Source organism: Rattus norvegicus, chromosome 17, assembly GCF_021556685.1.
Source record: "Rattus norvegicus strain SHRSP/BbbUtx chromosome 17, alternate assembly SHRSP_T2T, whole genome shotgun sequence".
Taxonomy (NCBI): Eukaryota; Metazoa; Chordata; class Mammalia; order Rodentia; family Muridae; genus Rattus; species Rattus norvegicus.
Genome location: NC_141550.1, coordinates 23,785,693 through 23,809,167, shown reverse-complemented (window position 1 = coordinate 23,809,167; position 23,475 = coordinate 23,785,693). Strand labels below are relative to the sequence as shown.

The 23,475-nt window shown below is 45.0% G+C and overlaps 2 protein-coding genes across 4 annotated transcripts in view; both read left to right on the top strand.

Moving 5' to 3' along the window:
• LOC148000076 (N-acetyllactosaminide beta-1,6-N-acetylglucosaminyl-transferase-like) overlaps positions 1-6,396 on the top strand; it is a 37,606-nt gene extending 31,210 nt beyond the window's left edge. For all 3 annotated transcript variants that reach the window (XM_087591688.1, XM_087591685.1, XM_087591690.1), the window contains one exon: positions 4,887-6,396. In XM_087591688.1, the coding sequence (XP_087447814.1) occupies positions 4,887-4,891 (5 nt within the window). In that variant the 3' untranslated portion in view covers positions 4,892-6,396. The remainder of the gene's footprint in view (positions 1-4,886) is intronic.
• Positions 6,397-15,135: 8,739 nt separating this feature from the next.
• Positions 15,136-23,475, top strand: part of Gcnt2 (glucosaminyl (N-acetyl) transferase 2) — a 70,522-nt gene continuing 62,182 nt past the window's right edge. Inside the window, 1 exon segment of the mRNA NM_001400851.1 lies at positions 15,136-16,230. Coding sequence (NP_001387780.1) covers positions 15,312-16,230 — 919 coding nt within the window. The 5' untranslated portion in view covers positions 15,136-15,311.

Here is a 23,475-nt window from a genome sequence, read left to right as displayed (position 1 = left end):
CTGGTCAGTGTTAAGAGGGCAGATGGGTATTCCTGCCCTGTGTTAAGAGGGCAGATGGGTGTTCCTGCCTTGTGCTAAGAGGGTGGATGTGTATTCCTGCCCTGTGGTAAGAGGGTGGATGTGTATTCCTGCCCTGTAGGAGAGTGGATGTGTATCCCCACTCAGTGCAGCTGCCTTTGTGGTCCGTGAGGACCCCCTGGCTGCGGAAGGGGGGACGCCCCGGGCCCGCAAGGCTGCAGCCCCTGGAAGACGTTCCACGGGCGGAGAACAGTCGGGAGAGCCCGGCTATGGACAGTCAGGAGGACCTGACTCTGGTTTTCTGGAACAAAGGAGATGGAATGCTCCTTTTACCTAGGCGGGAGTGGACGAGGAATCCCACTCCGTCAGAGGTCGAGTTCGGCTGCCTATTTAAATATAGGCACGGACAAGTGTGCTTAGTCGTTAGGACAAGAGGACACTCTGGAATCCTGTTGGGAGGTGGAATCAGATGGTCCATCTCATCCCAAAAGCAGCTAAGGTTAAGCTGCAGTTTGGGCCACGTACTGAAGGTACCAGGCATCTGTGAAAGTTGGTTATAAGATGCTTTGTCTTGATATTGTTTGTCTGGCTTGTTTTCTGTGGTATTGTCGAGTGTCTTTTTGGCTTTTGTTTCGTTTTTGAATTTTGGACTGACGACTGTGTTTGAATTTGGACTGATGACTGTGTTTAAAATCTTGGACTGACGACTGTGTTTGAAATCATGAAACTGTTTGCTTTGTTCGTCATAGAGTTTTACTTGGTCCTCTTGGTGCTTAAGTTAAGAGTTAAAAATAATTTGCTTGAGAAAAATTGTTTTCTGCCAGGGAGTTTTGTCTTTCTCTCTTGAGCCTCCTCCCCAAGGAGAGATGCCCCTCCCTTTACTCCCCTTGATCAGCCTAGCTGCTGTTAACAGTTGTGTAAACAGACATTAACAAAAACCTTTAGGACAAAACCGCTCGTAAATAAAAAAGTTCCCCAGATTAGGCCTCCGGTATGAAACAAGTATAGTGAGTAAGAAACTTAATTTTATGGACCCCGCTCTAGTGGCGGTGTGTTGGTTGATAGCCAACGTTAATTTTTTAAAACATAGTGTTTTATCTGTGCTTGTGCTCGCAACACACAGTAGGGGGGAGCGAAATTAGCTGCGGAGCTGCTGCAGCGAGCATGGGGACTTCTCAAGTCTCACCCAATTTTTCTGGCTCTTCAGGAGCTGTTTAAAAGTAAAAGGCTTAAGGTAAAAAGAAACACTATAGAGAGATTTCTTAGTGAATTACTACACCTTGGTTCGCCATCTCTGGGAATCTCACGGTGGACAGCTGAGATAAGCTAGAAAAGGATTTAAATTTTGCTTGAGAACAAAGAATCTTAAAGGTGGAGTTTCAGCCGGTATGGCACTTAGTGCGTAGCTGCCTAAAAGATCAGAAATGCTGTCAACAGGCTATAAAAAAGGGACAGGCTGTGTTAAAAATGCTACATAAAGAATAATCTAAAAAGGCTGAGAGTGAGGTGGGAGAGGACTCTAAGAAAAACAAGAACAAGAAAGGAATTTCTGCTTTTAGTGACCAGACCTTCAACTCTTGCTCACAGAAAGAGGGTGCTCATTAAGAGAAGTTCTTTAAGGAGCCTGCCTTATCTGCTGGCCCTATTCCAAGAGAGGAGCCAGTCTCCAGCATTAAATTACTTTTCTCACTGGTCATCATTAGCATAGAGAATGCCTTTGATCTTATCCCCACAGCAGCTAGTTCCTGCCCCTGTGGTCGAAATGTCCCAGGTTGGGGGACAGAGAAGCCCCTAAAATAGTTTCAAAGAATCTACAACAAACTGTAAAGAACTTTGTTTTGTTTTGCCAGTTTAAATTTAGAATTCAGGCTTTGGCTGTGGCCGAGGTCAGGATTAATGTTTTCGTTTCCATGGGCCCTTAGCCCACTGAGACAGTTTGGTAAAGGACTACTACTACAGTCCTGATATTCAGAGACATGGAGAGAGCTATAGTTTTTTTTATTAAAGGTTGGTACTATAGTATTAACAATCTCTTTATTAGATATAAGAGACAAGAAGCCCCAGGTGAACTGGTTACAATTCTTTTGTCAGCTGCTTAGTATCTAACACCCAGGTTCTACCGTCTCTCCATCCTTTTGTTATTAGTTCTTACTAGAAGCCTAGTGTCCTTCAGAGGCTGGGTTTATTGAGAGACAGAGCCACTGAGCTGGCACTAAAAGAAGGTACTCCTTAAGAGAAAATCTAAGTCAAGAGAGACAGCCGGTAACAGATAGGCTGCCCCTCTGCTCACTTTTCTGTTTCACAGACACAAGGTCTTTTTGTCCCAAGAAAGCCTCCTGGCTTAGCTGTGTGACTAAATGCTATTTGCCCTCTTCAGTGGACCTCTATTCTCAAGATTCTCTTGTTTTCTCACCATCCCATTTGAGATGCTTGTTAGTAACTGTTACAGGTCTTCTTTACCACCGAGGAAAGACAAAATCCTACTAGAGGCCAGAAAAAGTGTTCCAGAGATGGATGGAAGGCCCTCACTTCTGCCTGCTCTTTTCAGACGCCTAAAGGTAGGGAGTGCCAGGTCTGCCGCCAGGCTCCAAGGGTGGGTCTCTGAGGGGCTAAAAAATGCCCCACCAATCTGGCTAAGATAAAGAAAGGATATGAAGAAAAAGTTACAAAAATTTAAAGGGTTAAGTTAAGTTGCTGAGAGTTAGTACAAGTTACAGAGAAAGAGGTAAAAAGAACAGAAAGCTAAAAAAAAAAAAGAGACAAAAAGAAGAAGAAGTCAGAGAGATAAAGAGAGATAAAAGACGAGAGAGGAACATATACTGGCCACAGTAGTTAGGGAACCTAGGAAGATAGTACCTGGCAACAGAAGAGAATTCCTGACTAAAGATCAGTGTGCCTAATACGAAGAAAAAGGATATTGGGTCAGGGACTGCCCCAGAAAGAACAAGAGGGGACACTGGAGAGCCTCTTGGTGCTGGCTATACACAGAGATAGAAGGGAAGCCCGCCCAGTTGTTTTGTGGATACAGGGACCCAATGCTCTGTGCTCCTATGCCCCCCTGTGGGCCAATATCCAAAGACCTTGAGTGCAAGGAGCTACTGACAACGAACAATACTTATGGACTGCCCGAAGAACAGTGGACCTTGGCGTGGGCCGGGTAACCCACTAGTTCATAGTCATCCCTGACTGCCCCCATCCCTTGCTCATGAGAAAATTGCTCTCCAAATTGGCTTGCGTGGGCTGAAATGGCTGGATGAGGCCATGTGTATACATATCTATAGACTGTGTATGTGGAGCTTAAGACCTGTCTCAGTACACCAGTAACTGATGCTGGGAGTTGAATGGCTTAGTGCTTTTCTGCCTGAAACACACCGTTCCTGCCAGCCGGGCACTAACAATTATCACCCAATCCAGGACTTAAACTGTGATAGAGTGGCTGATAGAGTGTCCAAAGATGGGACCACTGGTCAGCTGCCATGGACTAGATTCTCCACCGGTTGGGGACAATCTGGTCACCTTGCTGCCCAATCCGGACCTGGAGCCACCACAGCACGAGTGTCAAACACTGACAGAAGCACATGGGTGGAGGAAAGACCTCTGCGACTGGCTGATTGACCCCTGCTGAAAGCCGAGGACCTTGTCCACAGATGGGAACAGTTCTCTTCATGAATGAAGGTCAGAGACAAGTGGGTGCTGCCATGGTGGACAACACAATGTCATCTAGAATGGCTGAACCTCTACCCCCCCAGCACATCAGCGCCACAGATGCCTTTGCCATCTCTTGGATGCCCGGATGAAGCCAACAACTGTGAGTACTATTCATTGCCCAGGAAAACAGGAGGGAAGAGATTCAGTGACATGGGGCAGTGACAAAACAGATAAAGTGGCTCGGGAAATGGCTATACAGGAGCCTATCCTGGTTACAGGCCTGCAAGAGACAGCCACTGAGAACTAGGATTAGACTAAGGGATGGCCTCACTTAGAAAAGGCCCAAATTGCTTAAAAGATAAAGGACAATGGCACACTTGAGGGGAAGCTATACTCCCCAGAGAACAAAGAAAAGACTCACTTTGCCAAATAAAAAAATAGACTTGGGCTGGGGATTTAGCTCAGTGGTAGAGCGCTTACCTAGGAAGCGCAAGGCCCTGGGTTCGGTCCCCAGCTCCGAAAAAAAGAACCAAAAAAAAAAAAAAAATAGACTCATTTAAGAGATAAGAAGTTTGTCCAAATAGTTAAAATATATATAATAGACTTTAAGATTTTAGCCAAGAGAGACAATAAAAAAGTATAAAATACGTCAATAAATAAATGCTTAACAAACAAACAGGACAAAGAGACCTAGAGAGTTTAACGAAAAGTCGAAATGAACTTCACTGAGATAAAACCAGAAAAATATAATCTCCTAGTGCTTGTAGATACTTTTTCAGAAATAGACAGAAGCTTTCCTCACCAAACGAGAGACGGCCTCTACAATCATCAAGAAGATACTGAAAGAAATCTTCCCCAGGTCTGGAATGCCCAAGGTAATCTGGTCAGACAACGGTCCTACTTTCGTTGCCAAGGTAAGCCAGGGTGTGGCCAAATATTTAGAGGTCGATTGGAAATTACATTGTATTTACAGACCTCAAAGCTCAAGACAGGTAGAGTAAATAAATAGAACTCTAAAAGAGACCCTGACCAAATTGACCATGGAGACTGGCACAGACTGGGTGACACTCCTTCCCTCTTGCTCTCTTCAGAGCAAGAAATACCCCTTCCAGATTCAGCCTTATCCCCTTTGAGATCTTATATGGGGCCTCAGCTCCCCTGACTGTATTAGATGATGTTACTGAACCAACATGTCATAGTAATAATGATTTGTGTGCCAGGCTAAAAGACCTACAGGTGATACAGAAAGAAATCTGCTCACAGCTGACAGCAGCCTATGCCCCGGAGACCCCTGAGACATCCCATCAGTTCCAGGTCGGAAGCAGCTACACTGAGCCCAGACACTCGAGCCTCGCTGGAAAGGACCGTACCTGGTGCTGCTGACCACCCTGACAGCCGTCAATTCTCAGCCCTCACCAGCCATGTACTTACTAGCTGTTAGGGCTGAGAGCTGGGACCTAGAGGGAAATTCAGTCATGTTTGTCCTGGGTTCCATCGAGATAGGTGTGGGGATAGGCTTGATTTCTATTACAAATGATGTAACATTACATATGTTAGTACTCCTAACACTTCTTGGGATTGTGCCTCAGGGATCACAACCTATATAAGTTTAGAAGTTCTAAAAGACAGTCATGACCTTGGTGTATAGGTTCAGATAGTGTCCAGATTAGAATCCTGATGCTAAAGACTTTTTAGCTGACCTCCAAAAATACCTAACCTCCCTCTCAGAGGTAGTCCTTCAAAATAAAAAAAAGATTAGACCTGATAGACAAAAGACAGACAGAAAAACACATCAGAGATAGTTCGAGAGCTAGTTTAGTAGATCTCCCTGGATGACTACCCTACTCTCTGCTACAGGTGGGCCATTATTAATAATTTTCTTGGTTTTAGTTTTTGGCTCCTGCGTGACAAACAGGTTAATTGCTTTTGTTAAAAATCGAGTGGGTGCTGTGCGGTTGATGTCCTGAGACAACAGTACCAGTCAGTTAAGACAACTGGTGAGACCAAATACGAGACTTGATATCAAAATTCTAAGATTAGAATTATTTAGTAGGAGAAGACGGGAATGAAAAGAAAATTATACGAATTCTAGGTTTAAAAATATAAAATTAAAAGAGTTAGCCCCAAAAGCCACAAACTCAGGGCTAAGCCCTGCCGCCAGGAATAGCAGGCCATAAAGATAAAGAAAAGGAATACAGGATCCAGCTCAGGCTATCGAGGACTGACCCATAAACCATCCAAAGACGTCCCCCCAGCTTACTCAGAGTCATACTTTAACCAGATGTCCTCCAGACCCTGATAAGCCCCTACTTGTGCTTTTCAGCCATTGTGTCCTACAGAGAGCATTCCAAGAAACCGGACAGCCCAAGCCTAACCAGAGGTGTTTCAAATACAAATGCTCCATCAATTTTGACAAACTTTTAAAAATAATGAGGACCTAAAGACCCTACCCTTCTCCTGATTTAGTAGCTCTGTTCCAGGAACCAGGGGGCCATAAAACCTTCTGGCGTCCCCTTATCTCCTGGAGCCATAAAACAATCTTGTAACTTGTGGTACATTCCCCTTTGACATCCCCCATCCCCTGGTGCTCACAACCTCTGCCTTTAAATACTCTTTTTCCCAGCCTCTCGGGGTCGACACCTCTGTCTCCTGCGCGGGATATGTGTCGGCCCGGAGATCTCTGTAATAGGTCTCCGTAATAAACCTCGCCTTTGCTTATTACATCCAAAATGGTCTCTCTGTGTCTGGGGTCCGCAATTTCCCAAGACTTGAGTAAGGGTCTCTCTGCGTGGGATCTTTCAGCTACAGCAGGACCATTGAGAGTTCTCTGCTGGCCTGGGCTACTCAAAGACATGGCCACACAAGGAAAGCAAACTTTAAAGCAAACTAGGTAAAAAGTGTCCTTCCAAAGAGAAGCCCAAACATTCATCTGGGTTCCCCTCCTCTGTCAGCGCTTTGTGCCTGGATAACTTGACCCCCCTCAATGTAACTCATTTTTAGCCAACCAACCGAGCTAAGCCTCCTATACCTTTTTCGCTACTATGTAACTTTACTAATCCAGTGTTTTTGTCTGGTGTTTCCATATGAACCTGTGCCTTCTCCAAATCTTCCCTGAGTAAAGAATAGTGATTAACTGGGGATGAAGAGCAAGTCCCAGACCAATTATGAAACCATAATGAGGAGTTAGTCAGTGCCTGCAGCTCAGCAGAGGGAAGCTGCGGGAGGAAGCCAGAAAGCTTCCACGGAAGAGGTCGCCCTGTCTTGCCTGGAGGTGTTCCTGCACGTGATCTTTTTGTGTGCTTCTGAGTAACAGGATTAAGCTCAAACTGTTTGCTTTGCTTTTGTGCAACACCCAGGTCTTTCCCGCCTCCCTTACAGTTGACTGGGTGGGGCAGCAGCTCTCAGTCCTTGTGGTTTTTTTGGGGTTTTTTTTGTTTTGTTTTGTTTTGTTTTGATTTTGGTGATTTGCCTCTAACTTGCTTTTTTTCCCCCTCAGAAGTACTGAGTGTCTGAAGGACAGGCCTTCCCATTCCCCATTCTTCCTTTTCATTCTTTTTGTCAGTGCTGAGGATTGAACGCAGGGCCTCCTCATGCAACATGTGTGCTAGGCCACACGATGTTCTGCCCCTGAGCCGTCTCTCCAGCCCCAATTTAAAAACTTTTAAATTGCATTTTATCGTGCTTTCATTTCCCCCTCTCTCTCTTTTTTAAAGCTCTATTTTAATTTCTGTTTTCAGATAGTGTCTCATTAAGTTGTCCAGGCTGGCCTTGAACTTAATGTGTTTCCTGCTTTTAGTCTCCAAAGTGCTGGGATAACATGACTGTATTAGGCTTTAAGTCTTCTTTTGTTTCAAATAAACAAAAATAAACAGTACTCTAAATTTTGGAGCTGTGTTCTATATAGCATAATGACTCTCTCACACTCTCTCTCAGTGTGTGTGTGTGTGTGGTGTGTGTGTGTGTATCTTTTTCCCCCTGTTGTACTAGACATTGAACCCAAGGCCTCATGGGTACTAAACAAGTGCTTTACCACTGAGGGCTATATACCCAGCCCTCAAAAAGAAGTCTTGAATAGTGTTCACCACATAAAGGGTTCTGTGTGCAGCAGAGAGAATGTCTTTAAGATGGCCCCAGGGAAGGATAGACTTGTCTAGCCTGATTAATTGGCTAGTTCAGGAGTAATTGCTTCCAAAGTGAGGACTCAGAGCATTGTTGCTAGGGCTGCGAGTATCAACTTTGTCCTTGACTGAAGGAAAAGGCAGGTAGGGAAGGGAAGGCCGAGGCATCCTGTTTCATTCGCAAAAACTCACAGTCTCCATTCTGGATAAGCTGGCTGGACTGCAGTCTGATCAGAAGTAACAGGGAACAGACATCCTCTAAAATGATAACCAGTTTTGTAAAACATTCTCCTGTAGGGACCTGTGTCCCCGCCAGCGGGGACCCAGTTATTCAGGGTCCCGAAGAGGCTTTCTACCTGTGGGCCAAAATGGGGGTGAAGAGAAGAAGGAGACCAAGCAAAAGTTCTGTTGTCAAGGTCTCGTTTATTGGGATGAACATTGCAGCTTTTAAGGCTTTCAGGTAGGGGGAGTGACCTTTGTGAAATATGAAGGAGGGGGAGATGAGGGTATAGGCAGTGATAGCTGGAGGCAAAGAAGTCAGGCGATGAGGTCAGGTGGTGGAGACACTGGGTGTTGACTGAGGAGATAACTGGTATCTGCTCGAGCTGAGGCATCCCTTGAATGTTATACTCCTGTGCCGTAAATTCATGGGAGAGGCTTTATCCAACAATCTTAAGATTTATGGCAGTCATCTTCGGGGTGAGTCTCTGTGGCCAAACAGCCCAGAGTCACTTTGAACCATGCAGTCAAAAAGCGGCTAGGCCCAAATCCAATATGGCTCCGTGCATCTCCCCCATTTTTCTTTAAAAAAAAAAAAACCATTAGGTGGAAGTAGTGGTCTGAGAGAGATCAGACATGCCTCACAGAGTGCCCAGCTCGGCCATGGTGAGCCACTCTTGCAGTTAGGACTGCACCCCAATGGCTAGGAATGAACTTATGCTGTAACACACCGTTCTGGGCTATACGTGTGTGTTATTGGGGGAGAAACTGGGCAGAGGAGCATTTGACCGGCCCGCACGTTTAAACGGGGTGTAGCCACCTCTGTCTTAGGATCGACCTCTCAAACCCCAGCCTCTCTGTCATAGGACCACCTTGTCGCCCTCAAGGCTCCATGTCTAGATTGGTCAAGGGTCAGAGGAAGTTGCCCGTCACTGAGGAAAGCTACATTGGATCATCTTCTCATTCCTCTTACTTGAGCCCAGGGGCGAAGGAGCAGGAGCCAGATGGCATTAATATAAGAGATTGTGGAAATTGAGCCTCTCCCGATAAGTAGTGGGCACCTCATCTGGTTCTCCTCAGCTGCTATGGCCATACCACCAAGGACCTAGTCAAGCCTCTCCTGTAATAAAATTTAGAATTCCCAATTGTTAGCAACTACTCCAGAAAGTTCACCCACTGTGCTTGCCTAACAATAGATTGGGGGAGGGTAGCTCCAGACACAATGGCTGCAGCAGTAATGGCTGCTACAATAGCAGCGAAAATGCCAAGGTCTTTCCCAGGACAGTTCAGGATCGGTCATTCTTCTCTGGAACAACCAGCAGGCAATGGGACCATGTCTGAGATCTGCAAAAGAGGGCAGAGTTCCCCAGTCCACAGCAGCTTCCACCAAGCAACAGTGCACAGAGGGTCGGAGCGCAGGCTGTGGTGGGACGGGACACAATGACTGCAGCAACGCCAGAATTTCTGTGATGACAAAAGATGAGTGGGAATCCTCCATATTCCTCCAAGGACACAGGAATGACTCCAGGGACCCGAACCAGGAGAGCTGAATCTTCATGCTCCCAGGATCAGCAAGTCTCACCAGCAACTCGGGCAGCTGGCACACTCCTGTAGCATCCTGTAGAAAAAACACAAAGATTCCCTCTTCCCCATATAAAATATCTGAACAGGATCATGCCAATATGTGGATCTTTCTATTTCACCTTGGCAGAAGTATGCCTAGTTGTAGGGTGCCATAAACTCAGAGTGTTCCTTGGCATCCAAATTTTAAAATTGAAATAAAAGGAGCATATTTTAGCATACAGGGATAACTCCCCTTTTTTATTTATTAAAATATTGTTAAAATATTATTTATTAAGATAAGTCCTTAAGGATTAAATTGAGGACACTGAGCACTTGTATTTATAAATTTACTTTTATACCAAATTATTGTCTCCAGCATTACTGTTTTGGATATATAAAGAATGAGATTTTTTGACTAATTGTTCCTATGTAAGGCCTATAATCTGTCTGGTATCATTGTCCTTCCTTGTTAAGGGGTCTAGGCAATCTAATTTGAGTTCTTAAATGGCCTATAAAGGAACAGTACTTAGTGCTCTTAACCACTAAGCCATCTCTCCAGCCCCTCACCAGCTTTATTTACCTAAACATAAGCATTAATTAGAGATGCCAAATCCTATAAATATTGTCCAGATTTAGTCGCACTAGAAATCCCTGAGCCGGTAGGGTGAGGCTGGGAGTTGAAAGTAAGCAAATGGAGTCTTCCTCTTTTCAAGAGGGTGTGTTATCAACTCCATTACCATTTTCAAAGAGCTGGGTCTATGGTTTTGTTTAGTTGTCTGAGCCAGAGCACTGAAAGGACAGTGAGTTGTCAGACAATTCACACTGAAATCACTCACTGATTTCATGTAGAAAACTTGCCTTTAATAAAGCATTAAGTAATTGAAATCAATTGTAAACCACAAGCAGCACATTGGCTATCAGTATATGAATTGAAAGCTTGTTTTTTTTTAACATTATAAAAACAGTGGCTAAAGCCAGGAATTTAATAATCTGTGCTGAAGCAGCAGAAACTCAAGAGAATAAACAAGTGATCCAATCATACATGTAGCCTTTTCATTAGATGAACCACCTATAAATACAGTAAGCGCATTTTCTATGGGTTGTATGCACAAATTTACAGTAAATACAAAAGCATGCAAGGAGTAAAATTATCAATTTTGCCTGAAATTTTGTATATGTAATAGGCCAAATATCAGTATTTTGTAATAACCAATTAACTGTTGTTTGGCTTTTTAAAATACTTCCATGACTCTAGCCTACAATTCTGTATTAACACAACTGAAGCTTTATCTCCAATGAGGATAACAAACAAAGACCTAAGTCCTCTGGTAAGGTGAGGTACTTAGCCAACTAGCATATCCTTAGTAGCTTAAAATTAGTTTTAAATACTCTTTTCTGGAGTAGTCTAACAGCTACTCCCCAAATATTAAAGCTCATTTAGAGAGCAAAAGTTTGTAGTAAAAATTTCTATATACACTTAAAGATTTAAAGTTCTAACTTCTTACATTGAAGAAGCGACAAAATTACATAATATAAGGCTATTAGCCATTCTTTAGTAAAAATTTTAATGATATCACTTTATGGGCTCTCTAAAATTATAAGCAAGCTCACGAAATGAAAACTCACAATCGCCAGGATGTAAACAAATTGTATAAAAATAATCCTCTAAATCTATCTTGAAATGGCAGTTGGATAAGCAAACAAGCTGTAATGCTCTCACAAGTTCTAAAACCTCATCAATCCTTTTTAAATCCTGTAACAATCTCTACCTGTTTGATTTTTTTCTTAATTATAAATAAGTTTGAGTTAGTCAATGTAACACTGACAATCTTTAATCACAATCTTTAAGATCTCTTTGTAACACCAGAGCACAGCCACAACTTTGGAAAGTCACCTGAATTCTGAGTATGTGACTAGGCAGCTGTTCTTGGGACAGTGGAATTAGCATCAAAATACAGTAACTTTAGGGCAAACCACACCTTTGGCTATGATTGCCAATTCCTACATGTGAACGCACGATGGTGCGGTCTCCAATACCTCAACAAAGAGACACTGCCCTAAAATCTTTTAGAAGCCTGGTTTTTAGAATAAGAATTCCATAAAAATATTACCACAATTTGGACCTGTTTCCCTAGGTTGGCTCATATCCAAATTACAGTTTTAAGCCAACTTTCTGTTACCAATGTTACACCTTTTAAGCTGTGAAGCTCCTGGTGTCTTTAGGATCAGCTAGTATAAACATTTAGCCAGCCCCTGGGGAGCTTGTCCAGCAGACTTAGGCTTCTAGCTACAGATGTAGGCTCCAAAAGCCAATTGAAACTGCTTTTTATGCATTGTTCCCTTCTTGAAACGAGTTAAAACCAAGTCAAGGTGTGAACGACTGGCAGATAAAGTTTTTATCATTTTTTTCTTTTGAACACGAAACATAAAACATTTAAACAACGAGAAACAAAGACCACAGACATAAACTGACAGACATGGATAGCTTGGTGCACCAAGGACACACAATAGACATAGAGGGAAAAAACTAAATGGTGTCCCACGATAGGGACCCACATATCCTACCTATGGAACCCAGATCTAGAAATAAGCATTTCTCCAATAGGAGCCAGCAGAGAAGCAGGACGTCTCCTGCCTTTCTTCTGTTCCCAGGAGAGCCCTGAAAAGTTTTTCTCTTTCTCCAAAGCATCCGTGGAGAGTCCGGGAGGACTGTTTTTCCCAAACCCATTCTCTTTCATGTCTAGGGTGTAAACTATCTCTAGTCAGGATCCAAAGACTAAAATATAACTCTAAAAGAACGCATATGCAAAAACACTTTACCATTACCTTGTCCCTTTTTTATTACAAGTTTTACTTAAGCTAGCCCCACACTGCTTAAAATTAACCAGGGACACCTTTCATCAATAAAACAAAAAAACTTGATTAAATCCTTTTTCTTAACTCTTAATCCTCTCTCCCTGAGTGAGCGCTTGATCTCTCCTATGAAACAAGCCTCCTAAATCCATACCTTCCCCATGGCAATTAGACGACAATTATTCGACCGGTCCTTACCTCCTTCTCCAGCGACGCACGAGTGATGCGGCCTGAAGAGTCCTTGATTCCCGCTGCAGCTCTCTTATCTCCATCGTCCTGTAGTCGGCCTTGCTTCGGGGTCCCTGTGTTCGGGCGCCACTTGTCCCCGCCAGCGGGGACCCAGTTATTCAGGGTCCCGAAGAGGCTTTCTACCTGTGGGCCAAAATGGGGGTGAAGAGAAGAAGGAGACCAAGCAAAAGTTCTGTTGTCAAGGTCTCGTTTATTGGGATGAACATTGCAGCTTTTAAGGCTTTCAGGTAGGGGGAGTGACCTTTGTGAAATATGAAGGAGGGGGAGATGAGGGTATAGGCAGTGATAGCTGGAGGCAAAGAAGTCAGGCGATGAGGTCAGGTGGTGGAGACACTGGGTGTTGACTGAGGAGATAACTGGTATCTGCTCGAGCTGAGGCATCCCTTGAATGTTATACTCCTGTGCCGTAAATTCATGGGAGAGGCTTTATCCAACAATCTTAAGATTTATGGCAGTCATCTTCGGGGTGAGTCTCTGTGGCCAAACAGCCCAGAGTCACTTTGAACCATGCAGTCAAAAAGCGGCTAGGCCCAAATCCAATATGGCTCCGTGCAGACCTGTGACCTAGGACCTGGGAGTTGGGGAAACTGGTTGAAGGGCAGGTAAAAGAGGAACAATAGCTACATTTGTGAATATGTAAACAGCACCATTCATTGGCAGACCTGGATTGAATTCAGAAGCATTATGGGAATTCTTATTTCAGTCAGTGTCTGTACATCAAAATAAAGTAATGTCATTAATGTTTATCTGCACCACCCCGGCCACTGCCCCAGCCCCCAGCCTGTGCAAATCTGAACCTTCATGTTATTGGCCAGTTGGAAAGGGTCACGTAAACAGATTCAGTTACCCTAATTAAGTTATGTATCTGTATACTGAGTGCTTTGTCAGGCTCCAACTATTTCAGTATTCATTGGAAGCTGAAGACATTGCCAAAATGAAATTACTGATGCCAAAATTACCCTCCGTTGTTTAGACACAGCAGATGTAATAACCTAACATTTAACAGTGTTATTTTTGGAGAAAGGATGAAGCCAGAGATTGAACTGTCCTTTGCCCTACACCAAAGAAGATTCTGGAAGGAGAGCGACCTGCTTTACAAAATGGTTGCATTTTCTTCTACGACTGACCTATAGACCCTGGGGCAGAACGTTTGTTTGAGGCAGGTGCAGGGAGAGTTTAGAAAGAGGTAAGAAAAATAAGGTATGAGCAGGAAAAATAAAACATGTAAATAAAAGCTGAAGAAGAGTCCAGCTCAGGACAAGGCATGCCATTGGGCTGGGTGCTTGGAATCTCAACTTCCTACTCATGGGAAGGGGTCTGCCTGCTGTGCTAGTCTAGACTTTGCAGAAGGGAGACTGAGCACCTGAGGACGCTCTTTCTTCCCAGGCTGGAATGAAAGCTCATTTCCCACTGGAAGTCAACCCACGGGGTACAGACTCTCACTTGTGCAGTGCAGACAAATATTGAAGGAAAAGCGAAGGGCAACCCAGCGGTCAAGAGGACGCTTAAAACTGCATAGAATGTTGGTGGTGGGAAGATGGGTGTGAGTGTGCGCCTGCTCTTGGGACGCACAGGCAAGAGGATGGGGGCGGGAGAGGGGCGGGGCTCAACTCTAGCTTCTGCTACTTAGTGAGTTCTAGGCCAGTCTGACTGCATGAGATCCTGTTTTGTTTGGACTATAAAGTTACGGAGATAAGAGAGATTTTGAGTGGTCTCTGGGTGCTTAAATCCTTAATGTGCCTTGTTTGGATGTAGATTTTTAACGTCCTTTGCGGCCGGGATTCAAGCTCTTTTCGGTGAAGCCTTCCGGTCTCTTCCAAATTAGACCGTACGGTTCACTACCTGCACATTCTGTAACACGGTGGCAGCGACCTGAGTACGTGGAGGGGGGGGGGGGTTCACGTCAAAGTCACTCCCCCCTAACCCCCACCTCTGCCCTGTCAGATCCCTTAGGAGCGGAACTCCTCCTCCTGGGAGCTCTTGTTTTGGAAACTGGTGGGGTGGGGCCAGAAAACATTTACAACGGAGCTGGGATGGAAGAGGTGTGCTTTTACTTCAGATTGTGTCATTCGAGTAGAGTCTCCCGAAACAGCAACTAACAGAGCCGAGGCTGCTTTAGATCCCCTGGGTTGTTAACCTGGCACACGGCGGAGAGTAGGCAACAGAGCAGGCGGGAGAGGCAGTGGAGGAAGGCAGGAAGCCCTTCGTACGCCGAGCCCGGCTCATCCCAACCACTTTGGGTTTTGCTGTGCTCATTGTAACAAGAGGAGAAGGAGCTAGGAGAAACCTCTGAAGGCAAAGAACGAAAGTTGAGGTGAGAAACTCAACTGAAAAAGAGATAGCGCGGGGGGGGGGGGGGGGAGTGAAACCCCGCAGATGCAAACAGGGAGGTCGGAGGAGGAGGAAAAGGCTGGGCTTCGGCAACCTGCTGCTAGGATTTAGACAAAGGAGGTTTGAGGGAGGCGGGATCAGATTCTAATATCAGCTCGAGGAGAGAGCCAGCTGCTGGGCTCCGGGAGATGAAACGACCGGAATTCACAGTGACTGGAGTATGTACCACAGCGAGAGCTCCCAGGAAAACCTAAGTCTGGGGAGGGATTTGCCAAGCTTGACAGACTCGGACATCGAGACCCTCTTTGAGGCATGCCTCCGTCCATGCGTCACTTCTTCATAGTGTCTGTGACTACTGTCATCGTTTTTATTGTGCTGTACGTGTTAAGTTTTGGGGGAGATCAAAGCTACCAGAAGCTGAACATCTCAGACTCCGCGATGCTGGCTCAGGTGTGCACATCCTTCACCAACGGGAAGAACTCGTTCCTGTGGAGGAACAAACTAATGATTCACGAGAAGCCTTCTTGCACCGAATATGTGACCCAAAGCCACTATATCACAGCCCCTTTATCTCAGGAAGAGGTCGAATTTCCGTTGGCGTATGTCATGGTCATCCATCACAATTTCGACACCTTTGCAAGGCTGTTCAGGGCTATCTTCATGCCTCAGAACGTCTACTGTGTTCACGTGGACGAAAAGGCGACAGCTGAATTCAAAGGTGCCGTGGAACAGTTAGTGAACTGCTTCCCCAATGCCTTTCTGGCTTCTAAAACGGAGCCAGTGGTCTACGGTGGGATCTCCCGCCTCCAGGCTGACCTGAACTGCATCAGAGATCTGTCCACCTCCGAGGTCCCCTGGAAGTACGCCATCAACACCTGTGGACAAGACTTCCCCCTGAAAACCAACAAAGAGATAGTTCAGTACCTGAAGGGACTTAAGGGGAAGAATCTCACTCCAGGGGTGCTGCCTCCCGCTCACGCGATTGGACGGACTAGGTACGTCCACCGGGAACACCTAAGCAAAGAGTTTTCCTACGTGATCAGAACCGCCGCTCTGAAGCCTCCACCTCCCCACAACCTCACCATTTATTTTGGCTCCGCCTATGTCGCCCTGTCCAGAGAGTTTGCTAACTTTGTTCTCCATGACCCACGGGCCGTTGATTTGCTCCATTGGTCTAAAGATACTTTCAGCCCCGATGAGCATTTCTGGGTGACGCTCAATAGGATTCCAGGTATGTGAGAGTCCATGTTTCATGCAAAGGAGAGGCCCACAGACCTCTTTATCCACAGATGACACATTTCAGGGTTCAACCCCACTTGAATGGAAAATATTCATGAAACAAACAAACAAACAAGCCAATGTGCCTGTATTGAGTGTGTGTAAGCTTTCTTGTGTGTTTTTTTTTAAAGCAATGCAGTTTACCAATTATCACATGGAATTTACGCTGCGTTAGGTGTTACAAGTCATGCGGAGAACATGTCAATATACAGAAGGGTGTGCATAGATTATTTGAAAACACTGCATTTGATGTAAAGGGAGCCTGGCACCAAACCCCCAGGGATGCTGACAGGTGGCTGTGTTCAAAGGACTCTTGAAGAATCTGCCTCTTTAAAAAACAGAGACTAGAGATGCGAAGTTCAGTGTAGGATCCTCCTCCTGTACTTTTCTGGACACACCTGATACTCTTTGTAAGACCAAGCAGGGCCTTCCCATGCACCACCCCAGCTTCTGCCTCTCAGTCATCTCTTAGATCTGCATTTAGCTCATTCTGGAAGTTTTTCTTCTCCACTAATTTGTCAGATTTCCTCTAAGCTTACTTTGTCGGGGCTGCCCTCTTGCTTACTCCTAGAACCACACACTTTTGTTCTCACCTGCCAGACCTCAGCTTCTCAGAGGAGGGCTACTCTGACTAAATCTTTTCCTCTAGTGCCCCTTCCCCCCCACAGCCATGGGCCAGACCACTGCCCAGTTTTCCCTGCAAAGACCCACAATGCAGAGTGAGGTAGCGTGCATACTGATCTGCAAGGGTTTGCTGCTGGTCTTTTCTGTGGGTGCTCCATAAAGTTGAGGTCGTGGTCTGTCTCCATGACTGCTATATCGTATCGTAACTGTTCAGTAGGTTTGTGTTAGATCAAAGGGCATGCAAAAGCAAGTGTTGAGTGAATGAAGGGCAAAATATGGGGTTTTACTATGTGTGGGGGTCACAGCTGTGGAAAACCCAGAATGTTGGGAAGTATTTGAACTCATGCAAGTATCATTACATTGTGTGATACACACACACACACACACACACACACACACACACCCCTCACACATTTTTTTTAAATTTTTTTTTTTATTAACTTGAGTATTTCTTATATACATTTCAAGTGTTATTCCCTTTCCCGGTTTCCGGACAAACATCACCCTCCCCCCTCCCTCCCCTCACACATTTATAACACACATGTAACACATATACATATATAATACACATGTAACACAGACACACACAACCCTATAACATACACATGTATATAACAGAAACATAGGTGTTACATATGTAGCACACAGACACATATATAACACACAGGAACACACATGTAACACACATCTATAATACACATGAATATGTAACACATACACACACACACACACACACACACACACACACACACATCTCAGGGTTGGAGAGCTGACTCAGCAGTTAAGACCACATACTGCTCTTCCAGAGGACCAGAATTCAATTCCCGGAAGGGTCTCTTACAACCATCTGTAACTCCAGTTCCAGACTCTGACTGTGGCCTCCACAGTTACCTACAACCCCACCCAAGTATTTGTACAAAAGACACACACACACAGAGACATATACACACACAGACATATACACACGCACAGACACACACAAAATTTAAAAAATAAATTTTATAAAAAGTTATATTTTACTTCATACAAATAATGTGATTCCAAGACAAATCCCCTTCTTTTTCATCAAAGTGTTTTAACTCTTAATCTTTTTAAAAGATTATTTATTTATTTATTTTAAAGATTTATTGTTATGAGTACACTGTCACTGTCTTCAGACACACCAGAAGAGGGCATCGGATCTCATTACAGATGGTTGTGAGCCACCATGTGGATTCTGGGGATTGAACTCAGGACCCCTGGAAGAGCAGCCAGTGCTCTTAACCACCGAGCCATCTCTCCAGTCCCAAAATGTTTTACCTTTAATAACTGACTACATAGGTTATTTTTATTACACTTTTATATATTTTGTGTAAGGGAGTGCGGAGTGTGCCACGGTAGAGACGTGGATGTCACACTGTCACGCTCTATACCCCAAGAAACCAAGTTTGGGCCCTTGTCCGCAACAAGCCAATGAACACAGCCACATTGACAAGTGAAACGCACAAAACGGATTTCTCCACTGTGATCGCATTGGGAAGAGGGACCACAGGGTGTCACTAGCTCTCTTTAACTTCTTCGGGTATATACTGTGACCCCAAGTTTGGTGACCAGGACAGATTTTGGGAGTTGGCTTGTACCACGTGGGTTCTGGGAAGCAAACTTTTGTCAGTCTTGCCAGCAGGTGCCAATCTGCTGAGCCATCTCGCTGGCCCTGAGTCTTGCTCCTCAAACATATAGAAAATGTCAGGCCATTTCTTTGGGAGGCAAACCGCATGCTTTGGGCCCAGTGAAAAAGACAAAGTGGATTGCTAATGAACTAGACAGCACTGTTCCGCAGACAGAAAAGCAATCATTGTTCTCTGGTTGGGGGAGTGCCAAGTTAGGAATGCTGCTAAGTGCTCTGGGGCACCAGAGCTGGGCTTGCTGGGCCATAAACATACTCATGTTCTGGAAAATACCAGGGAGTTTGGTCTGTGAATGCCAGTGGGACTGGCAGAGCCACCCAACTACAGCACAGCCCGCCCTCTCATCCTTTCACCTTTGAGCCACTCTTTTTTATTATCAGAGAGCAATTTGGGGAGCATTGAGCACTTAGAGGCCGATTTTCATGTTAAAATATTGATTTCCTTTCTCTTTCCAGTATTCTCTTCAGATTCATGGGGGTTGGAGCCTAGCCATGTGCACCTTGGGTATGATACTGAGTGTGATAAGGTCCCTAAGTAACTTTGTCAAAGTATGGCTTGTGGCTATTTTTTTTTTCTTTGAAGAAAGAGATGGGCAGGGATGGAGTTACATGTCTGTAATCTCAGCATTCGAGAGAGGACCAAGGATTTGTATTCAAGGACAGCCAGTTTAGCCTTCAGGGTCCTGCCTCAGAAACAGGTAAAGGAGGGGAGGAGGCAGATAGGAGATTGGGTTTTGGTTCAGGTTCAATATATCGGATTACTTCAGCCGGGGGTGATCACTTGGGTCTGTGTCAAATCAGTACCAAAAAAAAAAAAAAATCAAAGACAGAAGAACCTCCTTTTCCCCTCTGTCCCCTTCCCCTTTCCTACCAGTCAACAGACAAGATGAGAGATAAAGAATGACCAGTATGGGTGTGTGTATGTGTGTGTGTGGGGGGGAGGGTGTAGACAGATGGCTCAGTGGTTAAGAGCACTGATTGCTCTTCCAGAGGTCCTGAGTTCAATTCCCAGCAACCACATAGTGGCTCACAACAATCTAATGGGATCTGACACTCTCTTCTGGTGTGTCTAAGGACAGTATCACTAGGAGAGTGACATCTACCTGCCATTCCAATGTAGGGATGCTGGAGCAGGAGGTTTCCTTGAGCCTGGAAAATTGAGGCTACTAGACCCCATGGTTAAAGTAAAATAATGAACTCTTTGGCTGAGGGGCCTGTGGTGTATGCTAGCTTCTGCCTTCTCACCTTGAGGGAAGTTTGGAAGGAAATTCATTTGTCTCTAGCTACAAAACTGGGAAGTCCAGGCCAGAAGAGTCCACTCATTCCTACATGTGCCACCCTTTGCAGAAGGCACAGTGCCCAGAATGTCGTCATATCTCTCACACAGCACCTGTAGCAATAGGAGTGGAAGTGTTCTGTCAGCCTCACTGATAGTGCTCCATGCAGGAGCTGAGGGAGACAGCTTCTTAGATTCTCAGCTTCCTGTGGAGGAAGGCGAGGGCAGCCCATGCCAGTGGCTGTCTACTCTGCATGAAACACACTTCTGGATAATAGGACGCTTCCTGGGGTTCTGCCTTCTTCCTTTCTTGGACAGTTGGGAGCATTCTGGTTTAGAGAGAAAGGAAATCCTGTTTCTTAGGTGGAGCTTTCCCAAATTGCAAGTGAATTAGAGAACAAGCCATTAAAAGAACTCTCCAATCGAAGTAAAATGTAATCTTGTGCTTGGCTAACTCCAGCTTTTGACTATGGAGAGATCTTTGTAATTTAAAATTCAGGGAGTGTATCTGATTCTCTACTCCTAGCTTTTAGTCCCATTAGCTAGCTCACTGTCACCTTTTAAAGGGGAAAGCTCCCCAGTGCCAACGCTTTATGTCTGCATGGTGATATTTCTTTCTGGAAGGTTCCCACCTGTTTGTCTCTTGAAGACTTCAAAGTGTTTGTGTTGGAAAGATGCTGCCCAAATGTATCACTTCCCCCAAAAACATTCCCAAGAGAAACATGACTGAGGGGTTTAGTGGCATCTGATATGGTGTTGTCAGAAAACAAAGTATGAACCATTGAAGAGGCTAAAGGCTACTACAGAGACAGTCCTGTGTCACATGACATCATGCCGCTCTGGTTTTCTTGGTCCTTGACATGTAATTCTATGAAGAGAATAGCTCATTTCTTAGTGTTTTAATCACTGCAGAAGAAATGGTGTCTGTGGGAGTTTAGCTCAGTGGTGTGGCATTTGTCTGGCACATGCTAAATGGGTCCCATCCTTAGTACAGAGAAGCAAAACTTATAAAGCAAAAACAACTTAAGGGGTTGCCCAAAGTTAGCCATACTGTGTGATCTCACCTTCTTAGAATATAGAGGGAGGACAGCCTAGTCTATAGAATGAGTTCTGAGATAGCTCAGGTTACACAGAGAAACCCTGTCTCAAAACAAAACAGAACAGAATAGAACAAAACAAAACAGAATTGAAGAACTAGGAAAGAACAGCATGGGTCAGAACCAGAAAGCTTAAGAAATGGGGGATAGAATTGAGATGCTACTTTAAGGTAAGGGGGCTGGAGGTGTAGCTCAGTGGTAGGACCCCTGCCTGGTAGGAAAGACCTTAAGACGAAGATGGGGGCAGAGAGAGAGAAAGAACGGGAGACAGGTGGAGAGGGATGAAGAGAAGGGGCAGAAAAGGAGGGAGAGAGGGAGAGGGGATGGAGGGTGGGAAGGGCAGGAGAGGAAAGGAAGGTGTGGTGGGGGCGGAGATGGGAACTGGGGGATGGGAATTGGTAGGTAGAGGGAAAAGGAAGAGAGGAAGGAGGGAGCGAACCTAAAGATAGGATGCGGATGCCTGGACGATCCCAAAGAGATACGAAGGGTCCACAGTGTCGGGCCTTCTTCAGAAAGCCAGGGAGCACTCCTGCCATTCTGAGGTGGCTTTTGTGCAAGGCCGGAAGCCGGCCTTCTCCCTTCTGGCAGCCTTCTCAGAGGAATCCCAGGTTGCAAGGGAACTTCAGGTGTGGCAGTGTCAGATGCCTTGACGTCCATCACTCGTGTGCTGTTACCCGCCACCTTGTGGAGACGCTCGGGTTTTTTGTGTTCTTTTCCCCCTAGCACTTCCTGTTCTGTTGTGTTTTTGTTTGCCTGCCCAAGAAAGAGCTTTAAAGGCCTTGTAGCTCTATATGGCCACGTGGCACTGTATGACCTTGAAGTGTTGTGTTTTGTTGTATTTGGGGGTGGGGCTGGAAAGGAAGCCAGGCGAGGCCTCCTGCATGCTATAAGAGATCTCTCCAATGGAAGCTCCCCACCCCCACCCCCACCCCCACCCCCACCCCCACCCTCACCCCCAAGCTCTCCTAAGATTTCTGGCTCAAGTCTTGTGACACGACTCCCCATCTATGGAAGTGTTGGCCGCTCAGTTTTCTGTTTTGTTTTGTTTTGTTTTGTTTTGTTTTGTTTTGTTTTTTTGGTTCTTTTTTTCGGAGCTGGGGACCGAACCCAGGGCCTTGCGCTTCCTAGGTAAGCACTCTACCACTGAGCTAAATCCCCAACCCCTTGTTTTGTTTTTTAACAGTCTCCTGGGCTAGCTAAATTGTCTTTTCTCCCTTCAGGGCAAGTCTGATTTTAAGAAAACAGGTAAAATTACTTTGGCTTCTACACCTCTCCCTCCCCAAACCACCTTATCTGTTCTTAGGAGTCTTTGCTCATTTGCAGATCTGACCTTTCTCTGCCACGATTATTTCCCTCACACCAATGTTTTCATTTGCTTCTTCGTTTGCTTTCTTTCCCATTTATGTATGTACGTGTGTGTGTGTTGTGTCGACACACGCAACACACAGCACACATTTCAATGCTTTTTTGTCAAACAATCTCCACTTTAGAAGAGATCACGTGACCCCTTTGGTCCTTGTTTGTTTTTTTTTTTTTTTTTTTTTCTTTTCTTTTTTTTTCCGGAGTTGGGGACGGAACCCAGGGCCTTGCGCTTCCTAGGCAAGCGCTCTACCACTGAGCTAAATCCCCAACCTCTTGGTCCTTGTATTTTAACTTCTAAAAATAACGTATTTCCTACTTTTGATTTATTTTCCTATGTTAACAGTGACACATTCCTTGGGAGAGTGTATTAATATTTTAGGTTGCAAGTGCCAGGAGCTCAGCTCAAAGTAGCTTAAATAAATCCCAGGGCTTAACTCATGAAGGTGCATCTCAGGGATCTGGCTTAGCCTCCATATCAGTTGGGCTCAAGGGGTGAAACAAAGTGTTCAGTGTCTTTCTTACAGAGCCCTCTCTCCATGAGGTGACCAGCCCTCCATATTTGCTCAAATATTAGGGGTGAGGTAGATGGTCTAGGACTTTAATGACTAGAACAAAACATAGTCTGGGCAACATGGATGTGCTAGTCTCCCTGTCTCTGTCTTGCTATGTCTGAACTTCCCTTGGGCAGATTTTCTCCACACAGTCAGACATAGGCCAGAAATAGCTCCAGCTTTTCTTGGTTTGGCTTTCCTGGGAGGAAGGGAAGAGCCTTTCCTGATGTCCTAAGAGCAGATCAAGGAGGACCTCACATTGGCTCTGCTCTGCCCAGATTCCCATCAGTAATAAAGCCAGGGACTGACTGAAAAGGGCTGACATAATTTTCTTGGGTTGTTGTCCCACCCTGAAACTAAAGGCAGAGGGCCAGCCCTGGTTCAGAATGGCACTGTGGTAGCGGGGAGGACAGACAGAAGCACACGCCTGTGGTAGGATGTCTCCCTGTCCTCACCTACGATTAGAGGGAAACCTCAGAAATTAGAACTTGGAAATTTATTTTTTTGTGGGAAAGGTATAAACTCTTCACCACATCTTTTTCCCTCAGAAAATATTTATTTTTAATACATATTAATTATTTCTTTGAGAATTTCATACATGCATATAACAATGTATTTCAAT